Source organism: Malaya genurostris, chromosome 1, assembly GCF_030247185.1.
Source record: "Malaya genurostris strain Urasoe2022 chromosome 1, Malgen_1.1, whole genome shotgun sequence".
NCBI classification, from domain to species: domain Eukaryota; kingdom Metazoa; phylum Arthropoda; class Insecta; order Diptera; family Culicidae; genus Malaya; species Malaya genurostris.
In genome coordinates this window covers 65,814,788-65,838,153 of record NC_080570.1, presented here as the reverse complement: position 1 = coordinate 65,838,153, position 23,366 = coordinate 65,814,788, and the positions used below count along the sequence as shown (strand labels likewise).

At 34.1% G+C, this 23,366-nt stretch overlaps 1 protein-coding gene across 50 annotated transcripts in view; it reads right to left on the bottom strand.

Moving 5' to 3' along the window:
- LOC131440337 (calcium-activated potassium channel slowpoke) overlaps positions 1–23,366 on the bottom strand; it is a 190,524-nt gene that overhangs the window by 100,988 nt on the left and 66,170 nt on the right. For 20 of the 50 annotated variants that reach the window (XM_058611524.1, XM_058611525.1, XM_058611526.1 and 17 more), the window contains exon 7: positions 6,172–6,263. In XM_058611524.1, the coding sequence (XP_058467507.1) occupies positions 6,172–6,263 (92 nt within the window). Of the gene's footprint in view, positions 1–6,171; positions 6,264–15,743; positions 15,836–23,018; positions 23,111–23,366 lie in introns of all 50 variants that reach the window. The other 30 variants (XM_058611523.1, XM_058611548.1, XM_058611550.1 and 27 more) reach the window with 2 other exon arrangements.

Here is a 23,366-nt window from a genome sequence, read left to right as displayed (position 1 = left end):
AGTAGTACAGTTTACAAATAATTACTCAATTATTGAGCTCGATATTGCTGCCGCCAAGAAGAAATTCGAATGGAGTTACTTACTGTTTATAAATAATTTGGTTTACGGTTAACAGCATGTCCACTTCCTGATATTTTATAGTTCTCTAGTCTAGTATAGCGAATTTCTAAAATTTCATGAAACAAAACATAAGTACATGATAAAATAACAACGTCAGATGTCAAAATGGCTCACACGCTTACTTGCGGCTACTCAGTAGCACAAAATGGTGGTTTACTTGGTACCTAATTTTGCAAAAAATCATACCTACCCAACAACCATCATTGAGTAGTTGTAGGAAGAAAACGTTTGCCGATGTACGACGGACGTCACTTGAAGTCAGTGACACTTTCATCAGACATCGTAACAATCTATTTGATAGGGTTCTACTCAGTTTTGGATGAAACGTTGTGCAACTGAGTACCTACAAGCAAGCGTGCATGGACCATTTAGACTGAAAGACGACTTCTTAATTCTTACTCAAATTGAGAATGAAAATTACTCATGATCATTAATGCCAATGTTATGTCGTTTTCATATCTCGGTTGATTTTCCAGAAGGCCGTAACAGCAAGTGACAGTTTCTCTTTGTTTACTTTCTCTTCTAATAATTACCAAGTGGTTTACGCACGTTTATCACTTGACTCTTTGCATAGAATGATGCTCGAAACGTTCGACTTTCAAACAGAACTGTGAAATCCAAGAAAATCTTTTTAGATCACATCACAATAATCGAAAGAGAGAGTGAACAAAGAGAAACTGTCACTTGCTGTCACGGCCTTTTGGAAAATCAACCGAGATATATCATTCGAAATTGAGTAATATAGTACACAAATTGTGAGCAATTCTTTCGATCGTGTATACTATGACGATTGTGTCTCCCGAACAACGTTGCCGGGTATACCGATTTTTCGGTATTGATACAGATTTTTGACCTCTATACCGCAAACAGATATGTACTCCCAAAATACCGATAATTCACGGATCGTGCAGATAAATACCGATTTTGGTTTTTAGCTCATGTCTATTCACATGAGAAAAGGGGGTCGTGTGACCTTTTTTTTGCTCACCTAAATGAACCTTGATGACATTTTTCTGGTATTTCTGTAGAAGAGATTCTGATGCCGATATGGTACAGATAAACTTTTTGTGCAAAATACAAATTTTTGCATGAATGACCTGGCAACGCTGCTTCCGGAACTCACATGAGCTCGGCTCTTGCATGCGATTTTCCATTCCGAAATAAATCGAATTAACCAATAAAGTGAAATATATTGATTATTTGTATGGATATTTCTAAATAGAGTACCAAGCTTCTTGACGACAGCAATAATAAGCAGACTTTAATATGATATGTTAATTACCCATAATTATACGAAAATTCACTCTCAACCCCATTGACTCCTACATATACTTTTACATTTACAGAAAGCGATATTTCAAATAATATCGCCATATTCAAGCGTCAAACGGACTAGTGCACAATATAATGCCTTAAGGCAGTGTACATTGACAAAGTTTTTGGTTACGCGAAAAATAAATCCTATAAGCTTTGAAGCCTTGGAAATTATATAATCAATGTGGTTTTTGAATTTTAATTGGTATCAAGAATAATTCCTAAACCCTTTACAAATGATTCGCGTTTCAGCACTTGTCCCGTAATGTTGTATTCGTATTTTATAAACGAGTGTTTGCGAGAGAAGGAAATAACAGAGCATTTTAAGGCGTTCAATGCCATTCTGTTTATTTGACACCAATTGGCGAATGAATCAAGCTGTGATTGTAGAAATATTGTGTCTTCTTGAGATTTAACCTGGTGATATAACTTGAAATCATCAGCAAAGGACAGCTTACAGCATTTGAGCAAAAAATTGAAATCATTAAGGTATAGTAAAAATATAAATGGTCCCAAATGACTGCCCTGGGGTACTCCAGAGCTAACGGCGAAGAGTGTCGTCGAGCAGTTTCAAGTTTACAGACATTTTGCGGCCAGTTAAATATGAATGGAGCCAGTGATTTATTTTGTCGAAGGCTGCAGAGAAAGCTGTATAGATTGCATCAACTTGGAGACGTGCTTCAAGAGAACGGATGATAAAAGATGTATAGGAGAGTAAATTGGTTGAAGTTGAATGATTGGGCATAAAACCATGCTGAGTTTCGGAGATGCAGTTACTGCAATTGTGAGTGATAAAATCCAGGACAGTAATTTCGAGTAACTTGGAAACTGTGCATAATGCCTCTATCCCACGATAATTGGAAGCGTCAGACTTATTACCTTTCTTGAATACTGGAAAAATATATGATCTCTTCCCAATATAAGGAAACGTTCAATTGATATGAAATGAAGAGAATATTGTTCTAAAGATTTCAAGAAAAACATTCTTTCATAATTTTTTAAAGGAAAATTGTAATTCATTAGTTAAAGAACATTTTAATAGCACAAGAATAAATTCCATCTGGAAAAAATAGAACAGCTAATAGTAGCAAATTTAAGGAGGATGGATAGTAGTAAATTCCAGGGATTCATTCCTTTTAGTTTTAGCAAAACCACCATTGAAATTGTGAATTATCCGATTAGCTATGCTTTGTATACAACGCAATACGTATTCGATTTATTAATTACTCACCTAGGTTTCTCCGACAATTTATTCAAAACAAAAACCATTTTTAATGCTTTTGATATTTCAAACTTTATAAATTCAAGATGATGACGTGTGTGATATCGAAATCGTCACTGTGACACAAATACTCATATATAATTTAAAGCTATCATTGAGAGAACTGAAAAATACTTACTGCTACAGTCAGGTTTGAGTTTAGAAATCTCTGCGATTTTTGTACTATGTATTTAGTAAGTTGCCAAGACGAAAGTTCTACGCTATCCTACATTGCTTCTAAAGGGTGATTTTTTAAGAGCTTGAGAACTTTTTTAAACAATAAAACGCATAAAATTTGCAAAATCTCATCGGTTCTTTATTTTAAACGTTAGATTGGTACATGACATTTACTTTTTGAAGATAATTTCATTTAAATGTTGACCGCGGCTGCGTCTTAGGTGGTCCATTCGGAAAGTCCAATTTTGGGCAACTTTTTCGAGCATTTCGGCCGGAATAGCCCGAATTTCTTCGGAAATGTTGTCTTCCAAAGCTGGAATAGTTACTGGCTTATTTCTGTAGACTTTAGACTTGACGTAGCCCCACAAAAAATAGTCTAAAGGCGTCAAATCGCATGATCTTGGTGGCCAACTTACCGGTCCATTTCTTGAGATGAATTGTTCTCCGAAGTTTTCCCTCAAAATGGCCATAGAATCGCGAGCTGTGTGGCATGTAGCGCCATCTTGTTGAAACCACATGTCAACCAAGTTCAGTTCTTCCATTTTTGGCAACAAAAAGTTTGTTAGCATCGAACGATAGCGATCGCCATTCACTGTAACGTTGCGTCCAACAGCATCTTTGAAAAAATACGGTCCAATGATTCCACCAGCGTACAAACCACACCAAACAGTGCATTTTTCGGGATGCATGGGCAGTTCTTGAACGGCTTCTGGTTGCTCTTCACTCCAAATGCGGCAATTTTGCTTATTTACGTAGCCATTCAACCAGAAATGAGCCTCATCGCTGAACAAAATTTGTCGATAAAAAAGCGGATTTTCCGAATGGACCACCTAAGACGCAGCCGCGGTCAACATTTAAATGAAATTATCTTCAAAAAGTAAATGTCATGTACCAATCTAACGTTTAAAATAAAGAACCGATGAGATTTTGCAAATTTTATGCGTTTTATTGTTTAAAAAAGTTCTCAAGCTCTTAAAAAATCACCCTTTACTATTGGATTCCTAGCGATTTTCTTGTTATCTAACATATTGTACAAAGCTAAATCTTCAAGACATTCGAAGAAACATTCGATTGGTTCGAGCAATGAGTAGAAATAATCATTATTCGTTTGTCGTTCGTGAATTCAACAATAAATTCTACTGAATACAAGAAATGTAACGATACATACGAAACTGGTTGATTTACACATTTTTGTTTCATTTTTCAATAGGATTACATCAAGACAGTACTGGAGTGAATTAGGAAAGAAGGCTGAGTATAACATAACAAATTTTATAACTACAAATTGCAAGGAAAATATACATCGTATCATACCAATAGGCGAAGAAGATGGGTTACAACAAAGAAAGAAACACACTACAACGAATACACGCTTGGAATAGAATGACGTACAATTTATAGCACACGATATGATTTTTTTGAGGTTATAATTAGTGTCGATAAGGGCACCAGTTGGGCCGTTCGTAATTATACTAAAATTATTTAAATCGTTAGTAGGAAAATTCAGAAAATAACAGAAAGTACGATTAGTATAGACCTGTTTTGGAAGAAGCTTGCGTTCATAGTACAAATAAAAAGCACTCATACCGACTTGGAAAAAATCCAGGATAGGAGGACTCGACAAAATTTACATTCACTGTTAGTTTGGAATTGAGATCGGCACGTTTTCATAAACAATGCCAATGTTTAGTCCTAGAGAAGAGACAACTTGTGATATTGCATACGTGTAGCACAGTACATAGAATAAGAAACAGATTACACATTGGGAACATTTACAGTAGCATCCACTCAGAGTATACTCTCACGACACTTATGTTACAAGTATATTTTCATGTTGTGTCTAGCATCATAAAAAAGATTCAATTCAATATATGCACGTTGTGGGCGGCATTGTCGGTAGAGCTACGAGGCCGATCTGCCACTATTGTTTGGTACCTTGATTGTGGCATCTCCTGGCGCACATCACATGATCGTAGACGACGGTTAGGCAGTCAGAGACGAAATGAAATCAATTCCGAGCGTAATGTTCATCAAAAATTGCCAAACGGTTCCACGATGATGGAACCAAAACATTCGGTGGAGACAATTGACTTTGAACAAAATTCGATTGATTGCATTTGGTACGACCTATTTTCGCAAATCCGACGAAAACTTACGGCTTTGTAATGCTAACAATCTACGACGATCTATTTGGGAAGTTGAACACCAGAGTATTCTTTTGGCCCTACGTAGCTGAGTCGGATGTTCCATAACATTGCTAGACTTGAGAGCAGAACAAAAGTAATAGGAAATTATAGAGGATAGTACTGCTGCGTTCCGTGGATGACAGCTTGTCCCCGATGCGCAGTGGAAAAAGCTGTCAACTTGGACGTTACGATGTTGCCCGGGTTTAACTGTCAGAGTGAAGTCAAACGAGTTCGGTTAAGGTTCTCAGAAATTTACTAATGAATGCACGCAAAAGAATAGTTTTTGATGTATATATAACGATTGGACTGTGTTCTAAGCAAATTTAAAAAATGTATGTATCATGATCATGAATTCCGAATTGAGAGAAATGGTACATAACTTACATAATGAGTTATACGTACATTACATCAACAATTCTTTCCACGTGTTCATCATTGAGAATAATTGGAACCTTAACAACGCGATTAAATATGACTAGTAACCGTTACGGTGCAAGGAACACAAGAAATAAACTCAAAGTGCGAATTAAGAAACCGAAAACAATGTTATGGAATTCCTTTTTCTAGTTGTTATTGGAAAACGATTACAGGTGTTGCTGCTAAGCGTTGGTTGTTTTTGTTAGAGAAAGCTCGGCATATGTTTTTAAATAAAATCAAGCACAGAAGCGAGTCTGATCTTATTGATGATTGAAAACCCTATTCTAGTAGAAACTGTCCAGGGAGAGTTTTATGGGTTTGTTGGGGGCGTTGGTTTGGATGGTACTGTACATAACACTGTCGTTTCGTTCTGGTGATTTCAACACTAAAACAAACTCAAATGAGAAGGAAGATGTTTGAATAAAAAATAAGCCCTTTTCTCCTATATGCTTGCGTCTTGGCGGTCAGTAAGTAAGTGAGTCAGTCCTGGATAGAAGTCAGTGCAATTGTCAAGATCTTATGATGCATTGGCTGGGAACCGAAACATGGAACAGAAACATGAAATTAAGCAGACGAGGAGCGAATTAGGTACAGACGAAAAAACAAATGAGAGAAATTGTAATGCACGTTTTGTTCTGATGGGAAAAATATGAACAGAAAGCTGAAAAGCACTGTAGTTTTCTAGTAAATTCTCACCTTCGCCCCCGCTCATTCTTCAGTGTTCCCCCATACTTGGGTCTAGTTCCGATCAAGTCTATAATCTCTGGTATACAACTTGCAAATATCGCCTTTAGTTTTGTAGCAACGATTGTTTTTTGGTTTGTTCGTTATTTTTTTGTTGTTGACGCGGATGCGCATTATTTGTACCAATTAATTTGTCGGTATTCAGTGAATGATTTGGATGCAGGAATGAAAGATTTCATGGTTTCAAAGCGCACACCGCATGGATGTATTCGTTTGTGGGTTTCACCGGTTCACACCCAGTCGTTGGACAACACATTTATTAGTACAGTTTGAAGTAAATGGAATTAGAAGAAAAAGAAAACAAAAAGCTTGAATATTTGTTGAATCAAAAGTACTGAAGACAAGCTGACATAAGATCAATAGTACGATGAATTAAGTCAATAGCTGAGTTTATTACAGCCCGGAGCTTAGTACAATACAATACAATCCAATTTGGCACTGATGGACTTTTCTGTACGGTATAGTTTTGCCAAAATGTCTTCCAGTACGGCTCGGAATGTCATCTATGCAGCACCATCATTAAATAAAGGAATATGTCAACAGCATCTTTGTTTGCTTCCTTGTGTACTAGTGCTACAATCGTTTGCAGTACATACGCATAATCATCACTTGCATACAAACAATTTCGACTTGTCTTTTTTCTTCAGCTCGAAAACCTAAAAGATTTACTCGCATTCTGCTCTGTTTCACTAACAAAGTTTTGATGAAACTTAATACTCCAAAATGAAAATAACATAAAATCATAGTCATAATAAAAAGAACAAGAAGACAACTCAAGCACACACTCCTGAAATAGCGTTTCATTTGAAGCTGAACGTAATCCAGTTTTAATTTCAACTACTGCCCAGTGTAGGCTCTTTGTTTTCGTTTTCAATACGATAGTGGAATAAGGATTTCTGTTAATTGATAACCGCCATAGACAATCCTTTTCCCATCGCATTTTAGACCTACAAAAAGATGTGAGGTAAACAGTTAATTTATTACACTCCTGGATACATTCCGTTCTAAACTAAAATTACTTTTTCGTGGTTAGAATCATGTTTCCGATATTCTACATTGCTGTTTGTGTGCATGTGTGTGTCTAGTAGGGAACAATTATATTTTTCTAATTTTTGAACAATGGATATGTTCTAAGGTGATTGCTGTATGAAAACGTGTTCACTTTATGTTTGGAAACTTTGTATCGCACATCGATGACGGTATGATCATGATCTTACCGTGTATGGAGAATGAAGTAGAATTAGAATCATTAGCAATTAAATAAAAATAAGAAACACAAAAATGGTTTAAAACAACAAAACGCGAGGGCCCGACCAACCAGATCGACCGTACCATTGCAAATATCATTGAATTTTTGCTCTCTTTGTGAATGTGTTAGGGTAAACGGCAGGCCACGTACATCATTTTGATACATTTCAGCTAGAAAAATACATTTTAGATCAACGTATTCCATATTACTGAATTTCCATTCCAGATTTTAAAAAAATCAACACGAAAACGTGAATAATCGGAGAAGAAGAAGAAGAAGAAGAAGAAGAATAAAAAAATTGACAGTTCAAGTCGCATACACGCTTAGAAAAAGTTACTCAGAGTTTGAGTACTAGTTACTCATTTTCAATTGATACATGGACATGTCAAAAATTGAGTAGTTATCATCAATGATATTGAGTAACTCCTACTCTAAATTTGAGTTTAACGCAAGAACTCGTTTTTTTGTTACTATTCGCAAGATCAGTCTAAAAGTTGTAATAACCATTTGTAGCAACAGGTTGTATTTTTTTTTAGTGAGATCGCGTATTTCGAGGGTGAGTCCCTCAACACAAACGGTGTTGTGTCTGCAAAAACCGGAATGATAAACTCCGTGTTGTGCTTTAGAATGGAAACGAATATGCTCAAATGTCATTTATGAGGAATAAGTGTATGATTGGTGCCTGAGCATAACTGACATGTATGTTAATTTGCAATTGACACACTACTCCAAGCGACCACCACTTGATATAGTATTGAGTTCAATTACTTAATATTTTAATACAATACACTCAGAAAAGGAGTATTTTTTTTGCAAATTTGGTATATGTGAAATAAACTTCCACTCAAAATTTGAGTGATAGTTACTCTAATTTTGGTACATGTACAAATAAAGTATTACTCAGTAAATGAGTAGATTTTACCCAAATATCGTTTCCAGTGAAAAAACTCAAATTTGAGTAACTTCGGAGTTACTCTAAATTAGAGTTGTTCCACTTTTTCTGTAGATGAAAGAGATCTTACTCATTTTTGAGCAACTATTTTTAAGCGTGTATGCTTCAGAATCGGTTGTTCCGAATTAATTTTGTTCGCTCATTCGGATTCTTTTCGAAATACATTCCGAACTGCACATTTGAAATTGTTGATCTTATTTACACACTTAGTAAATAGTAGTGTGAATTAACGATTTATGACGAGTGTCAAAAATGACATAATTGATTAATCATATTGCTCGTGCTTTATACTGTATTCTAATGCAACGACATTGATTCATATGCCGAATATGATTGTTACACATTTAAGTAGTGCTTCTAAAATCTAAGCATTTGGTGAATTACGTTAACATATGGAGAAAATCACAGAATAGAAATTCATACAAATTTGTCACTACACTTATCCATCAATGAATGTGTGTCATACTGAAGAGTTTTAATTGAAATTTAAGATTTACACATTCAGTTTTGCTATAGAGCCGAATCAACCATTGGTGAGAGTCAACAATTTTCACAGTTCAGTAATAATTGAATAAATATTATTCAATAGAATCCGCCACCCATACCAACGCTTATAATAGTAGGTAATTACAGCTGTTTTACGGTTTGATTCGCCTGACTCGCTACCGAACAGTTCGATAACAGAGATGAATTGGAATTTATTCGAATGAAATCTGATTGAGATGGTATTAAAGTTCCGAATCGGAACATCAAACAGTTTGCTTTTTGTAACTACCCGTGGCACCCTCCATATTGTATGATAACTAATTTTTCTGATGTACATTCCAGCTCTTTTATTCAAGAGAACATCACTAAAAACTACTGAAAATCATGCAAATGTTTTCGATTTCAAAGCAAAAGGGTAATATTTTATAGAGTCTAATTGGATTTCGTTAAGTAAAGTGAGATTGCAGTTTAATTCACAAATATATAACGTTTGAGAAATAGTGGTTTTTAACGAACTACGTTTGTAATAAAAACAACCGTTCAATTGTTTTCTGTGTTAGATCTTGCATAGCTTAACATATGTGTTATTGTAGATCTTTTTCAAACAATATTACCAGTTATGTTCCGATTTTAGGGAACATTTTTAGTAAGTAGAATATTAGGAACTTCGGTTTACAATAAACTTTTGCAAGTTGATAGTTGGAAATTTTTAAGACTCGGTATTAAACTAATTAATATTACTAGTTTTTGTAAATCTTTGCTAAATAAATTTAGCACTAATTTGTAACTTGAGCGTTAAGAAGAATGAAATATAACATTAATAAAGAATAGTAGTACATATAGCAATTATATCGGGTGTTATAGAGGCCAATCGAGAAATATTGGGCTGTCGTCAAATTCCGAATTTCGAGATTTCATCAAACCCCGATCGGAATATCTGTTCCTTTAAAGTGCAATAAATTATCTTAATTTTGAGTCCTCAATTTTGTTATTTCATTAACATGGTTCCGAGATAAACCAATTTTGTTTTTGGGTTCCGATATAAAATATCTCTAGGCATTATATTTCGTACGGTCGAATGAATTATATCACGATGTGCGATACAAAATGGCGTTGCAGTGGTGAACATTTGTGCCACTTATAACGGATAGTATTGGTGAAAACAATTTACTTAATCATCGGTGCGGTATTAATGGACTGAGTTCTAAAACTCTCAATTGCAATTGAAACGTGACCTGATAGATACTGTATATGAAGTATGTGAGGATGACTGGCGGAGATATCTTCGAATCAACAACAAAATACGGGATCTTTTCTTTAATTATTGATTTTGCATCAAAACAGTAAATTTGCTTCGAATCATCAGATTTTTCGGTAGCATCAGACTGTTATTCCCTGAGCTTCAATTACGATAATGAAATTATCAGTTTTCTAATCTTACGCTTTGAAAGAAGTTCCACTCAAAAATATTTACATGTCAAACAACTAAAAATGTCTAGAAACCTTCACTCACAAACATGACGTCAAATTGTTTACTTTCTACATTCAACTAACACCAGACAATATTTCATAAGTACAGTTGATTATTATCAAAAGGGTTCTACAATCTGCTGCCACCTTGATGTCGGTTTTGCTTGAGACTGCAGTTTATTTATCTAAATTCATACTAAACCGTTTCCAAACTAGTGTCGAACGGTGAAGGAACGTTTGTCTAAGGTCGCATTTATTGGAAACATAACATCGTTTTGTTTAAGAACTGTCAAGCAAAACCGACACATATAACCGCTTATAAGTGAATCAAAGAGTTACTAATCGCATGTTTCATAAAATTATTGGAGCAATTTTTTCTTTGGATAGGCGTCGATTTCTTGGGACTGTCTCAAACAGAGTTAGTCTTTCATGTCGATCTCTTTTTTCTTCGTGGGACAGTTCTATCACGAAACTCTAGACAATCGCAACAACAACAGCACCATAATGGAAAGAAAACAACACAAGTGGTAAAATTGTTCACTGGTCCTAGATTTCCTAGGGAAAGCGTGGGAAACAGTTGCTGCGGTAAGGTTGTACTATACGAAGTTACTGGCGAAATATGTTTTCGCTGTTGCCCTCTAAAATCAGTTTCTTTTAGCTCTGTGTTTTGTTTTTTTTTTGTTCGCTTCATACAATTGAATTGCAGTTATTAAAAGTATGTAAGAATATTTTTGCTCTAATATGCGTGGCTGCGGCATACAGGCTGTGCAAGCAAAATGAAATTTTCTACGTCAAATATATTTGGTTTGATATTATTATAATATATATAGGTGAAGAATATATAGACCTTATTTAAATGGAATGATAATAAAGTAAAAAGATTGCTTTACTGGTAGTAGAACAATATAGGATGAACGAGAAACGAAACAAAGATCAAATGAAAGAAATTGAAAAATACGTATTCTCAGCGGTATGAGAGGCGACAGTTGTCAAATTTGAAAGGAAACCTCAAAAATTTAAATTGCACGTAAATTAATTTTGTGATTCAAACATAACAAAAGTGTTGGAAGAATCCGAAATAGAAAGATTTGTGCTATATTTATAATGGTTGATATACTGTTTGTTACAAATCAGCTAAACTATTTTATTTAATATATATATAGAACTCATAAATGATAAAAGAATGCAATCAAACTGTGCAGTAAAAATGAATATCTAGGTAATTTTAGAACGAAAAAAAAATCTAGGAGGTTGCGATTTGTTAGAAAGTGGTTTTCTACGATATCATTTTAGAAATCTCATTGCATTTACGTTTTGGATCCCAAGGATCCAGAACTCAGAAAATCCAATTGTTGGTGAAATTTGGTTTTGGAATGACGTGACCGCGTTTCGTTTCATGGCCGTTCTATCTCTCTTTCTCTCTCTCTCTCTGATTTGTTTTTACTATGTGTTCAAATTTTTCACTTAGGTTGAAAGGCCGACACTGGAAATATCAACCTTGTGGTACAAGGCGGGTAGCTGTAGTGGTAATTCTTAATCAAAACGTCAGAGTAATCTCCATTACCGGCATACAGCAAGGAGTATTTGTTTTATTTGAGATGGACTTGGGATTGTTGATCCATTTCTTTTACGTGTCGAAAGCAAAGTGATGAGAAGGGGAAGTCTACAATCAACAAGATTTGACTGCATTATGTGTGGTTTGTGTTTGTTTGTTTTTTTTTTGGTTATTTCATTTAGCAAGCACTGAAAATGGGATCGAACAAAAGCATGAGTAGTTCAATGAAAAACATTCTATTAGTATTGTTTTGGGAAAGGATTTATGTAAGATGGGGTAGGAAAGGAATAGAACGAACATAAGAGCAAAATTAGTGGTGTTCTCTGCAATGCATCCACAATCTTATTGTAGAGTTTACAGCTAGATGATTCGAAACGTAACTGATGTTGTTGAGGTGGCAAGCATGCACTTTTCATTGTTATTTCCAAAATCAAAGTCAAACAACTCAGGAAAGAAAAACCTTAACGCATAATAAAAATAGGCAAATAATTTAAACGAACAGTAAAAATCAACAATAACAATGGCTGATAACTGAAATAGAGCATGAAACGTAAAATATATCATCAAACTTATTTTGATGTTATTTCAACATATTTTAATGCCTGGAAAGCATTCTCAGCTTCTGTTCTCCGCTTTCGATAGTTATCTGCTTCGTGTATCGAGCCTATCAGGTGCGACTAAATACAAAAACAAAATCACCTGGCTTCGCATCTGCGATGGAATAATTCGTCATCACTGGCAACAGTGATCTAATCCGCACTAGGAATGACAAGCCACAAAACTGAGTTGAGATACATGCCGCCAAGAAACCAATGCCTTATCAAAAATTGCTTTGATCAAATCAAATAATTGAAGAAAAGAAATGGAAATTATGCGCGCGAAATCGTTATGTGTAGGTTCACTTTATTTAGACAGTAGTTCCAAATTTAAACATTGTGGTAGACAGTTTGTATGTATTCTTTTTTTTATTTTCAATATTATTAGTGTTTTCAACATCAACAACAGATCTTCCGATGTCATAATGGAACTTTTTAAATATACACATCATGTTGAAGTGCAAGCATTTTCTCGGGTGTCGTTGCCCCATCAAACGAGATTGGTTTGTTACAAAGTGACGGTTTGCTGATGAAATAAATCAAAATAAATTTGCTGTTCACTATCCGGCGATTGATTGAAAGGTGAGATGGCTAACATGGATTAGGGTAAAACTGAAAACAATAACAAACAAAAAGCTCTGACCGTACGATGATTGCTTGAGTTATTCTCGCTGAAACGGTTTCTTGTCTGTTGTCAATTTAAATAGTCGCCATTGTTGGCAGTCAAGAGACTTTGCTCAATCGGAAATTCAAACTTTGTTGTGCACAAACACAGAGTGACAGTAGTCTTCGTGACTTGTTTTTTGCCTCCCTTTTTCAGATTTGCGTTTTATCGATCCACACCGAGACAACGTAGTAGTACTCAATGGTTGATTTTTTTTCTTTTTCCCACTTTAGAGTTTTTAGATAACACCTTTCATTCGCTCTAGCGATTGTCGTCAGGCAACAAAGAGCAAAACGATCCAATGGCGGGCTGTTAAAGTTAGGTACATCACATTCCACCTTAAATTGAATCAACCAAACTCAACCATTAAGTAAATATATAATTGAGTGTTTCTTATATGGGATCCTATGGAAACAACATCGCCGAGTTTCTTGTTTTTTGTGTTGCTTTTTGACCGCGGATCCTATCTTTTGGGCACTTAAAATTAAGTAATTTTTGACAATGTTTATGCTTGAGCCAAAGTTCCATTTGGCTAGTAGTGATACCGATTTGTCTCTTAAGTTACAAATAATTCAAAACTGATTCAGATATGCATTGACCCGCAAAAGTTTATAATGCTTTTCATGAATTAGAAAACAAAGTCTTACTAGTGTGGGCAAGATAAGAATAATTTGTTTTTCACTGCTCTACACAAAGGAAATTAACATACGTTGAATTTTCTAGTACTATTTTTTTTCTTTCAACTATCATTGTCGGAAGAACGAATCAGATTTGAATTATTACAAATAAACTACCGAATATGTTATATTCTTGAGACATATAAAAAAATCTCTCACATCAGATCCTTGATACTTGTTATCCTGTGCAAATATTACGATCGTTAAATAACAAAAGAGCCTAACTGCAACTTTCTCTGTTTTATTTCTGTTTTGATTACTACGGAGCCAATATTCATGTTGTGATTTTTGCTTGAAAGTTAAGCAATCAGTTATATATTATCAATCTGGTAATTCTCGAAAGAGAAAGTAAACAAAAGGCCCTTTTGTCGTGATCCGATCTATTTGTCGAGTTCGATAGAGCAAAACATATTTTAGAGAAATGTCTGCTCTTGATAAGCATGGATCGTCAATGATATTAAGAGTATCGACACATTACTAATGTGTCACAGATCAGTTGCTTCTGAGCGATTGGAATGATTAATTTTCATTTTTCTAGTAATACTATTGAAGATCTATTTCATATATTTTTTTCCGGCTGGCTTCATTCAGATGATAAGTCATTCGATCTATGATATCTGTTGATACAATAGATGGAAGGTCTTACGCTTGTTTGGGAAATATAATGAGGAATCTCAGCTCCTTTGGGCCTTTTTCTTGCTGTCAAATGAATAAATTGATTGAATTTCAAACAGCATATTTTCAACGCACCAGTGCTGATTACGGTCTAAAGTTAAAATAACATTTATGTAAAACATAAATGAACTTATAACACAGGAAAAAATATTTGGTTTGATGAAGAGTAACAGTTTATAAAAATAACTAATATTTTGTCTATTCTAGAACTATAAAACCGACTTCTTTTTATTAAAACGACGGCCTATTCATTCGGGCTTATATCGCGATTTCAAATCAAAATGTTGAAATTCGTAAACAGTTTAACCCTTTACGATCCGTGATTAGTCGAGTTGTTAAAAAAAATGTTTGAATTGTGCGTCAAACATTATAAGAAGGTCAAGTTTCATCAGTTCTGAGCTGCTTACAGGGATAATGAACTCCGATGAGTTCAGTTGAAACATAAGAGTAAAAATATGAGTGCTATGTTTGATTTCATGTCATTGGTGCCTATATTTCAATACTATTGAATTTTTAGGACCAACACTACAATTACCCTCAAATAATGGATGCCTCGGAGGGATTTTGAATTCTCAGTTTTATCACACATAACTTAAGATTTCTAGGTGTAGTAATTTAATCAATAAATCAGAAAGCTGAAGAAATGAGTACATGTGAAATAAAGGGGGTGTAAAACTGCACTAGTATTGCAGATTATGGGGGCTTCTTAAATGTATGGTTTTCAGGTATTTCAGAAAAACCAACAGAAAAAAGGCAACTTGAATAACGACTTGACAACCGACATATTCGTTACAGTGTGAATTTAAGCTCGATCGTTGTGTCATCTAGGAATGAGTGTATTGAAGTGGCATGAAATGTCAATCGGAACTAACAATCGGTAAGGAGTGTGACTGTGAGCATTTGAATACAGTTTCAAAATTAAAACTGAACTATTAAACGATACTTCAAAGTGAAACCAACGCAAGAAATAATTACCAAATCAATCAAATATGAAACCGATAGAGTAATGAGAAATGATAAAATGAAAACAAGTTCAATCCGAAACAAACAACGGAACGAAACAAATCAATATCGAAATTAAAACCAACTGTCAATCAATCGGATTAAAAATAAACTCAAGTGAAATTAAAAACTCAGCAAAACTATAACGGTAACTTAAATGGGCAACGAAAACTGTAAACAATAGGTACGTCCTTGTACCTTCTTCTAACGTCCTTCGTGTATTTGCCGCCATACTTATTGCGTTGCGCCGCTAATTCTGTGATCTCCGGAATCCAACTGGCGAACACCGCCTAGAAATGGGGTAGAAGGGAGGAATAGCATTGCCAAGCAGAAAACATTTCAATATTGTTTGTTTCTTTTTCAAGCTTGTTACGGTAAACAGTCTATTTGCTAGTATCTTTTATATGGGTAGGTTCGTTATTAAAAGTTTTGGCTAGAATAGAAAATTCATATTGACTATACGACGATTTATCGTTGCATTCACGGACATATCTTAGTTGTCTCCTGTATTTTGAGGTTATGCAAACTGAAATTGTTTGCCTTCCCTCACCGACGGGAGTTTTCTTATAATTATTTTATCAATACTATAGGGCAGTTGAAAATAACTAACTAGACTGGAAATGGAAGGTAAAATTTTCGAACTACAATGAAAGTTAATCATAAGATAAACAAAATCAGAAAATATAATGGCTTCTTGAAAACTAGTCAAAAACAAATTCACGTCATCATATGGTGACATTATCAAAATCTCCTGAATTTTTGGCTCGTTTCCGGATCATCGGAATCAAAAAACGAAGATGATTGATTGATTGATTGATTGAATTGTACCGTCCAAAAGAAAGGAAAGGAAACCTACAGGCAAAACATGTTGAAAGATTAAAACAACAGAGCATTCACTGATGTGCTTAGATTGCTAAGACCAGAACATTTGATATATTTCAATGTATATTTTTTTTACTGTAAATATGCGACATTGAATAGAAACTGACCGGAAAATATATTTATGATACAATACTAAATCTAAATACTTGTTTGTTGTATATTTGTATGGAGCGTGATTACATCTGTACATAAAGAAACTCTTCAGCTGCCAGTCTGTTTGGGATTGTGATGATTACAGCAGGGATATGTAACTAAGTTTAAGTGTATTGTTAGTAAATGTGGAGTTTCATTCATTTACAAAGTATTATGGGCTGTGTCAGATGTTGAAATTGTGGTAGGATGTCAGTTTCTATAAGTTATTTTAATGCAACGCGGAATGAAATGGTTTATACAAATTGCGAGGACATAAACTTAGATTGATAATATTTTAAACAAGTTTCTTAAATTTCCATTTTGCTTGTAGTGCATATTTGGAACATTAAAATACACGAATATTCTATTCATATATTTTATTTTTCGAATAAATGAAGAAACAATTATATAAGCTTACATATTACATCGATCAGATTGATATTAAGTTGATACATAAATCGAATGAGAATTGTACAATTTTTATACGTACAAGAAGAAAGAGACATTGCGAAAACATCCTGGTAATATCAATTCGCAAAGCTTGCAAGTATGTGCCGAAAGCACCTGTTTGTAGTCGTACTGTATGGTATGGTATTTTTATGACTAATCATGGAACTTGAAAAGTAAAGTTTGAAGATAATTATGGAAAAATCTCATAAAATTTAAACGATACTTATTTTGTGCTATAGTCAAGTGGATATTGGTAATAATTTTATGTCGCTCATTCTTCCACATTTGATATGACATGACAAAATAATGATTAATGATCCAAGATTCTGCGGAACTCATTCATTTCTCTATTTTGAATTTTGAAATGTTTAATGTTTTATCAATTGGAAGAAAAGTTTAACAACTGGCAGAAATGTTTGTTCGATTTTTCAAAAATTGCAGATGTTTGTTTTTCATCTCTCTTCTAGCTGGTTATCTTTATCAAGAGTATTAATTGAAGTTAGCCGGTTTGACTGTAAATTAACCAGAATCGCTGCCAATTACAAATCATCAAATTTAATACTGGGTTAATCGAAAAACAAACAGAATACGCTTGAGGGAATGGTAAAGTTATCTCGCAAAACGACAATGCTCGTCTCATAGCCCCATAGTTATTTGGGAAATATTTTCGCATCCGTCATATTCTCTAAATCTCATCCTGTCCGACTATAACCTTTTTTGCCTTGATGATACTCGCCGACTTTGAAAAAGTTTAAAAATTGGTCCGTCTCTGAACAAAAAATATTTTTTGGTAACCGTTAGTCACAATTTACTTGAAAAGTGGGCGGAAAGCACAGTATTTTTATTAAAAATGTTTTCAGATTAGATTCCCCTGAAAATCAAGTGTTTTCATGTTCGAAGAAAAAAACTCCTGGTGTTTCAGAGATGCGAACAGTTGATAATTGAAGTAATTAGAGTTATGTTGAAAGTTTCAAACACATCAAACGAACCTCTTTAAAACGAGTCAGTACTTTTTTCAATCGTACGCACAGGCTCACAATTTTGTTCGTTAAATATAATTTATAAAGTAACAAAGAATTATCACTATAATCCTGACTGCTTTATGTTTACAAGTGGTACTAAATCTCAAAACTAATGAAGTTCGACATGAAAGGAGCGACATTCCATTATCTAATAGTGAAATATTTTTTTATGATCTGTCTCGAATAGATTTTCCGAATGCTTTTCGAATAGTTGGGATTGGCATTGAAATATTCTGGAATGCCTGTAGCCATGTAAAATAATAAAGAATAATGTGGAATCAGCGCGATTAAAAAAATTAAAATGCTTCAAAATTTTATTTCAACAGATTTGCTGTCGTAATTTCAATCAATAATCAATATTGATATAATCAAAATTCTCGGTTGAATTTTCGGAAGGCCATAAGAGCGAGTTACAGTTCCTCTTTGTTCACTTTCTCTTCTATTAATTACCAAGCGGTTTCCACGTTCATCACTTAACTCTGCATAAAATGAGACCCAAGACTTTCGACATTCAAACAGAACTGTGAAACCCACGAAAATCTTTATAATCACATCACAATGATCGAAAGAGAAAGTAAATAAAGAGAAACTGTCACTTACTCTTACGGCCTTCTGAAAAATCAATCGAGAATTAATGAAAAAAGATATTGTTGCCAAATTTGGTTGAAATAATATTTGACACATAAATGGTTGCCAGATCGCCGGTAATCGAGAATAAAAGAATTCGGGCACGAATGGATCGGATGAAAATTTTTCAAGCCAGCAAAAATCTTGCAGAATGCTAAAAGTTTGTGGGAATACGAAAATTTCAAGCAGATCAGTTTTAAAAGCAACTAAATCTCGGAACTGTCGTCCCTCTCGGTTACACATCATATACGCTGATTGGAATCACCCCAATCAATTCATAATTTAGGATGTATCTTTCACTAGAAGGAAAAATTAACTATAGAATATATGAGCAGAAATGTCTCTACGGTAAAACCTTGCATGGTGATTTAGCGTTAATCGATTTTTTCTGTGGGTGTGATTATGTGTGCGGGATGAGTGGTTGTGCTCTTATGATCGTTTGATGTTTGAGAATGATGTAAAGACTATTCGGGGTTATCACTACCTTTTTTGATCGATGAAGTGAACGAATGTTTCAATTATGGTTGGATAAGTTTTTCAAGTGACTATTTTTATGTGTGAAAATATGCCAATGTCAATAATTCTCTGATCGTGATGCCTTTTGTTTATTTGCAAAAAATGACCCCGATTAAAAATGACCAATTCAATGTAATGTTGCATTGTGAGCATCATATCATTCGGTGTTTCTTTTGAATTTACAATTGAAAAGTGAGATTTGAATTTTTCAGCGATGTTTTGGAAGGTTTACGAAAAACTATCCAACTATCCACAAAAATGTAATCTGAATACTTCAAGATTTGTTTGAAAAAAAAAGACAAGCGATGTTTCAGCTTGCTACTTCAAATTCAACTAACGAACAGCTATTGAATAATAACAGTTCGAAAGATTCCATGTTGGGATCTTGTCCAAGAAACACCACACGGCTTTCAAATTGAACATACATGTTTATTTAAACTGTTTAAAAATTGTTCTAATTGACTCACAGTATGAAAACTGTGCTAGTACAGGAAACATTACATACTTTTAAAAAAACCATCAAAGTTCGGTGATATAAATTACCGAAAGTTGTCGGGGAAAGTTTGATGGTTCCTTGATTTGAACAATAATTATCTGGTTTAAACATATTCTGTAAATGTCTCAACTGAACTAATCGGCAGTGCCACTAAATTGTATTATTTTACAGGACTTTTCTATGTGTATGATGTTTATTGTGACATGTAGTTTTACTGAATTGATCTGTAATCTTGACAGTTTTGTTATTTTTGGATAACAAACTTTTCCGGTTAGTAAATTGTTAGCAACAGTTTTACCCATTGTTCAGATGTTGAGATTTCAGTTTTATACGTACCGAAATTTGTAATAAGTTACATGTGTGCAGAATTATAATTTCAGCAATCACCTACGTTTCGCAGTGAGAAGAGTGTGTAGCATCATATACAGCGAAAACTTTCTTGTAATATTAAATGATGCGTAAAATTATATGTTTTAAACGCCACACAAAAATCATGCACTTTTGTAAGTATGTTCTTCGTTGCATATTATAACTGCGGTAATTACGATTTTGTTTACTGTGTAAAGTACGGATTATTTTTACAATTAAATAAGTAGGAGGACATAGGAGAATGATAATTTATATAACTTGGAAAGCAGTTTTAATGAAATTTGTTTCTGGGATTCGAACGAATTAATCGATAATTTGAGTTCATGTTCAATAGTTTGAAATATTAAACACAGCAGCTGACGGTCATTGAATTTATGACAAACCGTTCGATAAAGAATTCATGACTTGTCAAAAATTACTGAAAAGTTCGGTTATTTCAATGACATAAACAAACAAATGATTCAGCAAATATTTTTTTAAAATTTCCGACAGTTGAAAGAATATTCGGAATTTTACAACAGCACCATTTTCAATTTCTGATAGATGTTAGTTATCATGGATTCCATGTGTTTAATGTATGTTAAGTGCTTGCACAAAATTATATATTTAAAGTTTAGAAGTGTGTTGTGTACAGGTCAATAATAACAAAAATACAATGTATTTGGGGACATGCTCTCAGCAGTGGAGGAAGTCTAAGAGTTTTAACATCGGGAATTAAAAAAATACTAACCGAAAATGATAATCAAACGCTTTTTGATGTATCTGCTTGCTTATATACCTCACATAAAATATGGTAAAATTACAATTTCAAATTTACCGTAGTTCGGTGATTAAAAGTTGTTTTCTCTATTCATTCGGTATATCCGTATAAATTGTGTTTCATTTACTGAATTGTTCAAACGATTATTAATGAGCCAATATTACACAAATTGTAAATTGTTACAAGGGCGTTTTGGAACAAATTCTTGTTATCTCTGATTCTGACTTTTTATCTCTTTCTGAAGCTTCATTTAAAAGATGAAACTCTTCTTAAAAATAATCAGTCATACGCAGAATCAATATCCAAATAAAAGGTTTTGGGAGGTTTTGCATAATTTGTAAGACTGTCATTATATTTGGGCTGTCAACCATTTCTCGAATCATTTTAACTTATAGTTAAAGTCTGACATTTCAGTAGTTTTTTTTCTATATTGTCAAAAATAACCATGCTCAGTAGCGTAGTTTTTCATATTGATAGTTGATCTCACATTGCTTACGAACTTTAAGAAATCGTTGAATGTTAAGAAATCTTCTGTGCAATTGACTATTACATTATTCGTAGAGTGTACCACGTAGTTGAAAATGAAAGTGTGTTGCAGTTATGAATCCGGCAACTTTTCGTTTGATTTAAAAAGATTTAAATAGGTCACATTTCAAGTCAAATTTCACCATACGCTGGAAAATAACTTTCGAAACGTTAAACTTCAATCAAAAGTTAAAAGAACTCACATAATGGTTCACAGCGTCAGGAGTGAAAACGTTTGCCTGCTATGGATCGTTCCAAGTCAATAAACTTCAAGAAAACATCAGCAAATCAAAAACAACACTTAAAAACTCACAAATGCTTGACTAACACACTAAGTAATTGCTCAGAATTTACTAAACATCGAAAGGCAATCATCATTACACTTAGCATCTAGTACATAACGGATTAGGAAGTTTTTCAATTTAAACAAAATACTTTTCTAACCATAACTGAGTTGTACATGATAACGGGATCAGTGTTATAAAGTATTAATGACGACGGTGACATTTTTCTGTTGTGTTTGTGAGCAGCTGAAAGAGTTGAAAATAAAACAAATGAACCAATGTTTGAACCTAGGTAACAATAGACTATTACTACTTGCTCCGTGCCTTGTTTGTTTGTTCTTGGCCTTTGCCTTCCGAAATCAGATGCAATTCTCACGTGCTGTAGCTAACATTGCTTAAATTAAGTACGTTTTGTGATTGATTAATATGTATAAATGAGTAAAGTATGATTAAACCGTCTATTATCAATATGCAACTCTACGAAATGTGACAATGACAAATTTAATAATCTATAATATATCTAGTTGAGGTTAAAATTATGAAATCGTTAACGTTGCCTCTGATTGACCATCCTGAACTTATTTTTAATGACATGCCTTTTCCTCATAGAATGTTTCACCGATGAGTTCATTCATACATGTAGCGCTTTATTGGTAATTTCCCTAGCGGACGCACAGTCGTGTAACGATCGAAAAACTCGTGAATAGCGATTCTCTCTCTGTTTTATCCACGTATTTACGGCGGTAATGGCAAGAAAGAGCGCGCACGCGAATTCACCACCGCATATACAAAAAAAAACATCCTCAAGTCAGTGCTCGGGTGGTGTTTAGTATCACCCACGCTGCAGGACAAAATTCGCAAGTGTCATCCACAGGTGGTGCACTCGCGTGTGACCTGTCTTTCGAATAGAACTTGCTATGACAGCAATCCTCAAAGCGAATCTGTTGTTTAATGTTTAGCGGACTTTCGGCGGACATTTGTTTTTCGGGCACAGGGGTACGCTGTCATGCTGAGACCAAGACAGGGCTTGCGGAATCAGGTGGAGGGGATTAATGAAACGAAACGGTTGTATTGTTCAGAGAAGGGGTGTTTGATTATAGTAAAGTAAGCAAAATGTTTCATTTTAATGACGAAATAAATGGTCAGGATATATACGCAGTTTGCCTTTTTTTATATATATATATAGAAAAACTCAATCAGTGTTTGAATAGCTGATTTGCAGTTAGAAAAAAACACTAAACAATGATTGGGTAAACATAACAAGAAAAATCTGTATGAAACGGTAAAGCAAATCTTTGAAACGGGAAGCAATCAACAAAAAAACGCAAACAAAATATTGCTTTCGAAAACATTTGGTAAGTTTTCGAATATTGAATAAAGGACTGTTTCAGTAGACAATGATAGATCTACCTCTTTCCTTGCTCGCGTTTGAGTTCGCCGCCGTATTTAGAACCGCTACCAACGAGTTCAATAATTTCAGGTATACTGCTGGCAAACATTGCCTAGAAATTTGAGGGGATTTAGTATTTAGGGAATTTTTACTTGATATTTTAAATTTTTGTTTGATTTAAAATATTTCAACAATTATTCACGTGGAACTAATACTAACTAGAACCTATTGTTTGTTTTTTTTTAGTGGACAACATTGATGTTTTCCTATAGATGATAAATCTTAGTTCACTTGTGATACAATAATTATGATCATCATTCGGTACACTAGGTGATAACGAAAACCAACATAAAAATAAAATTATATTG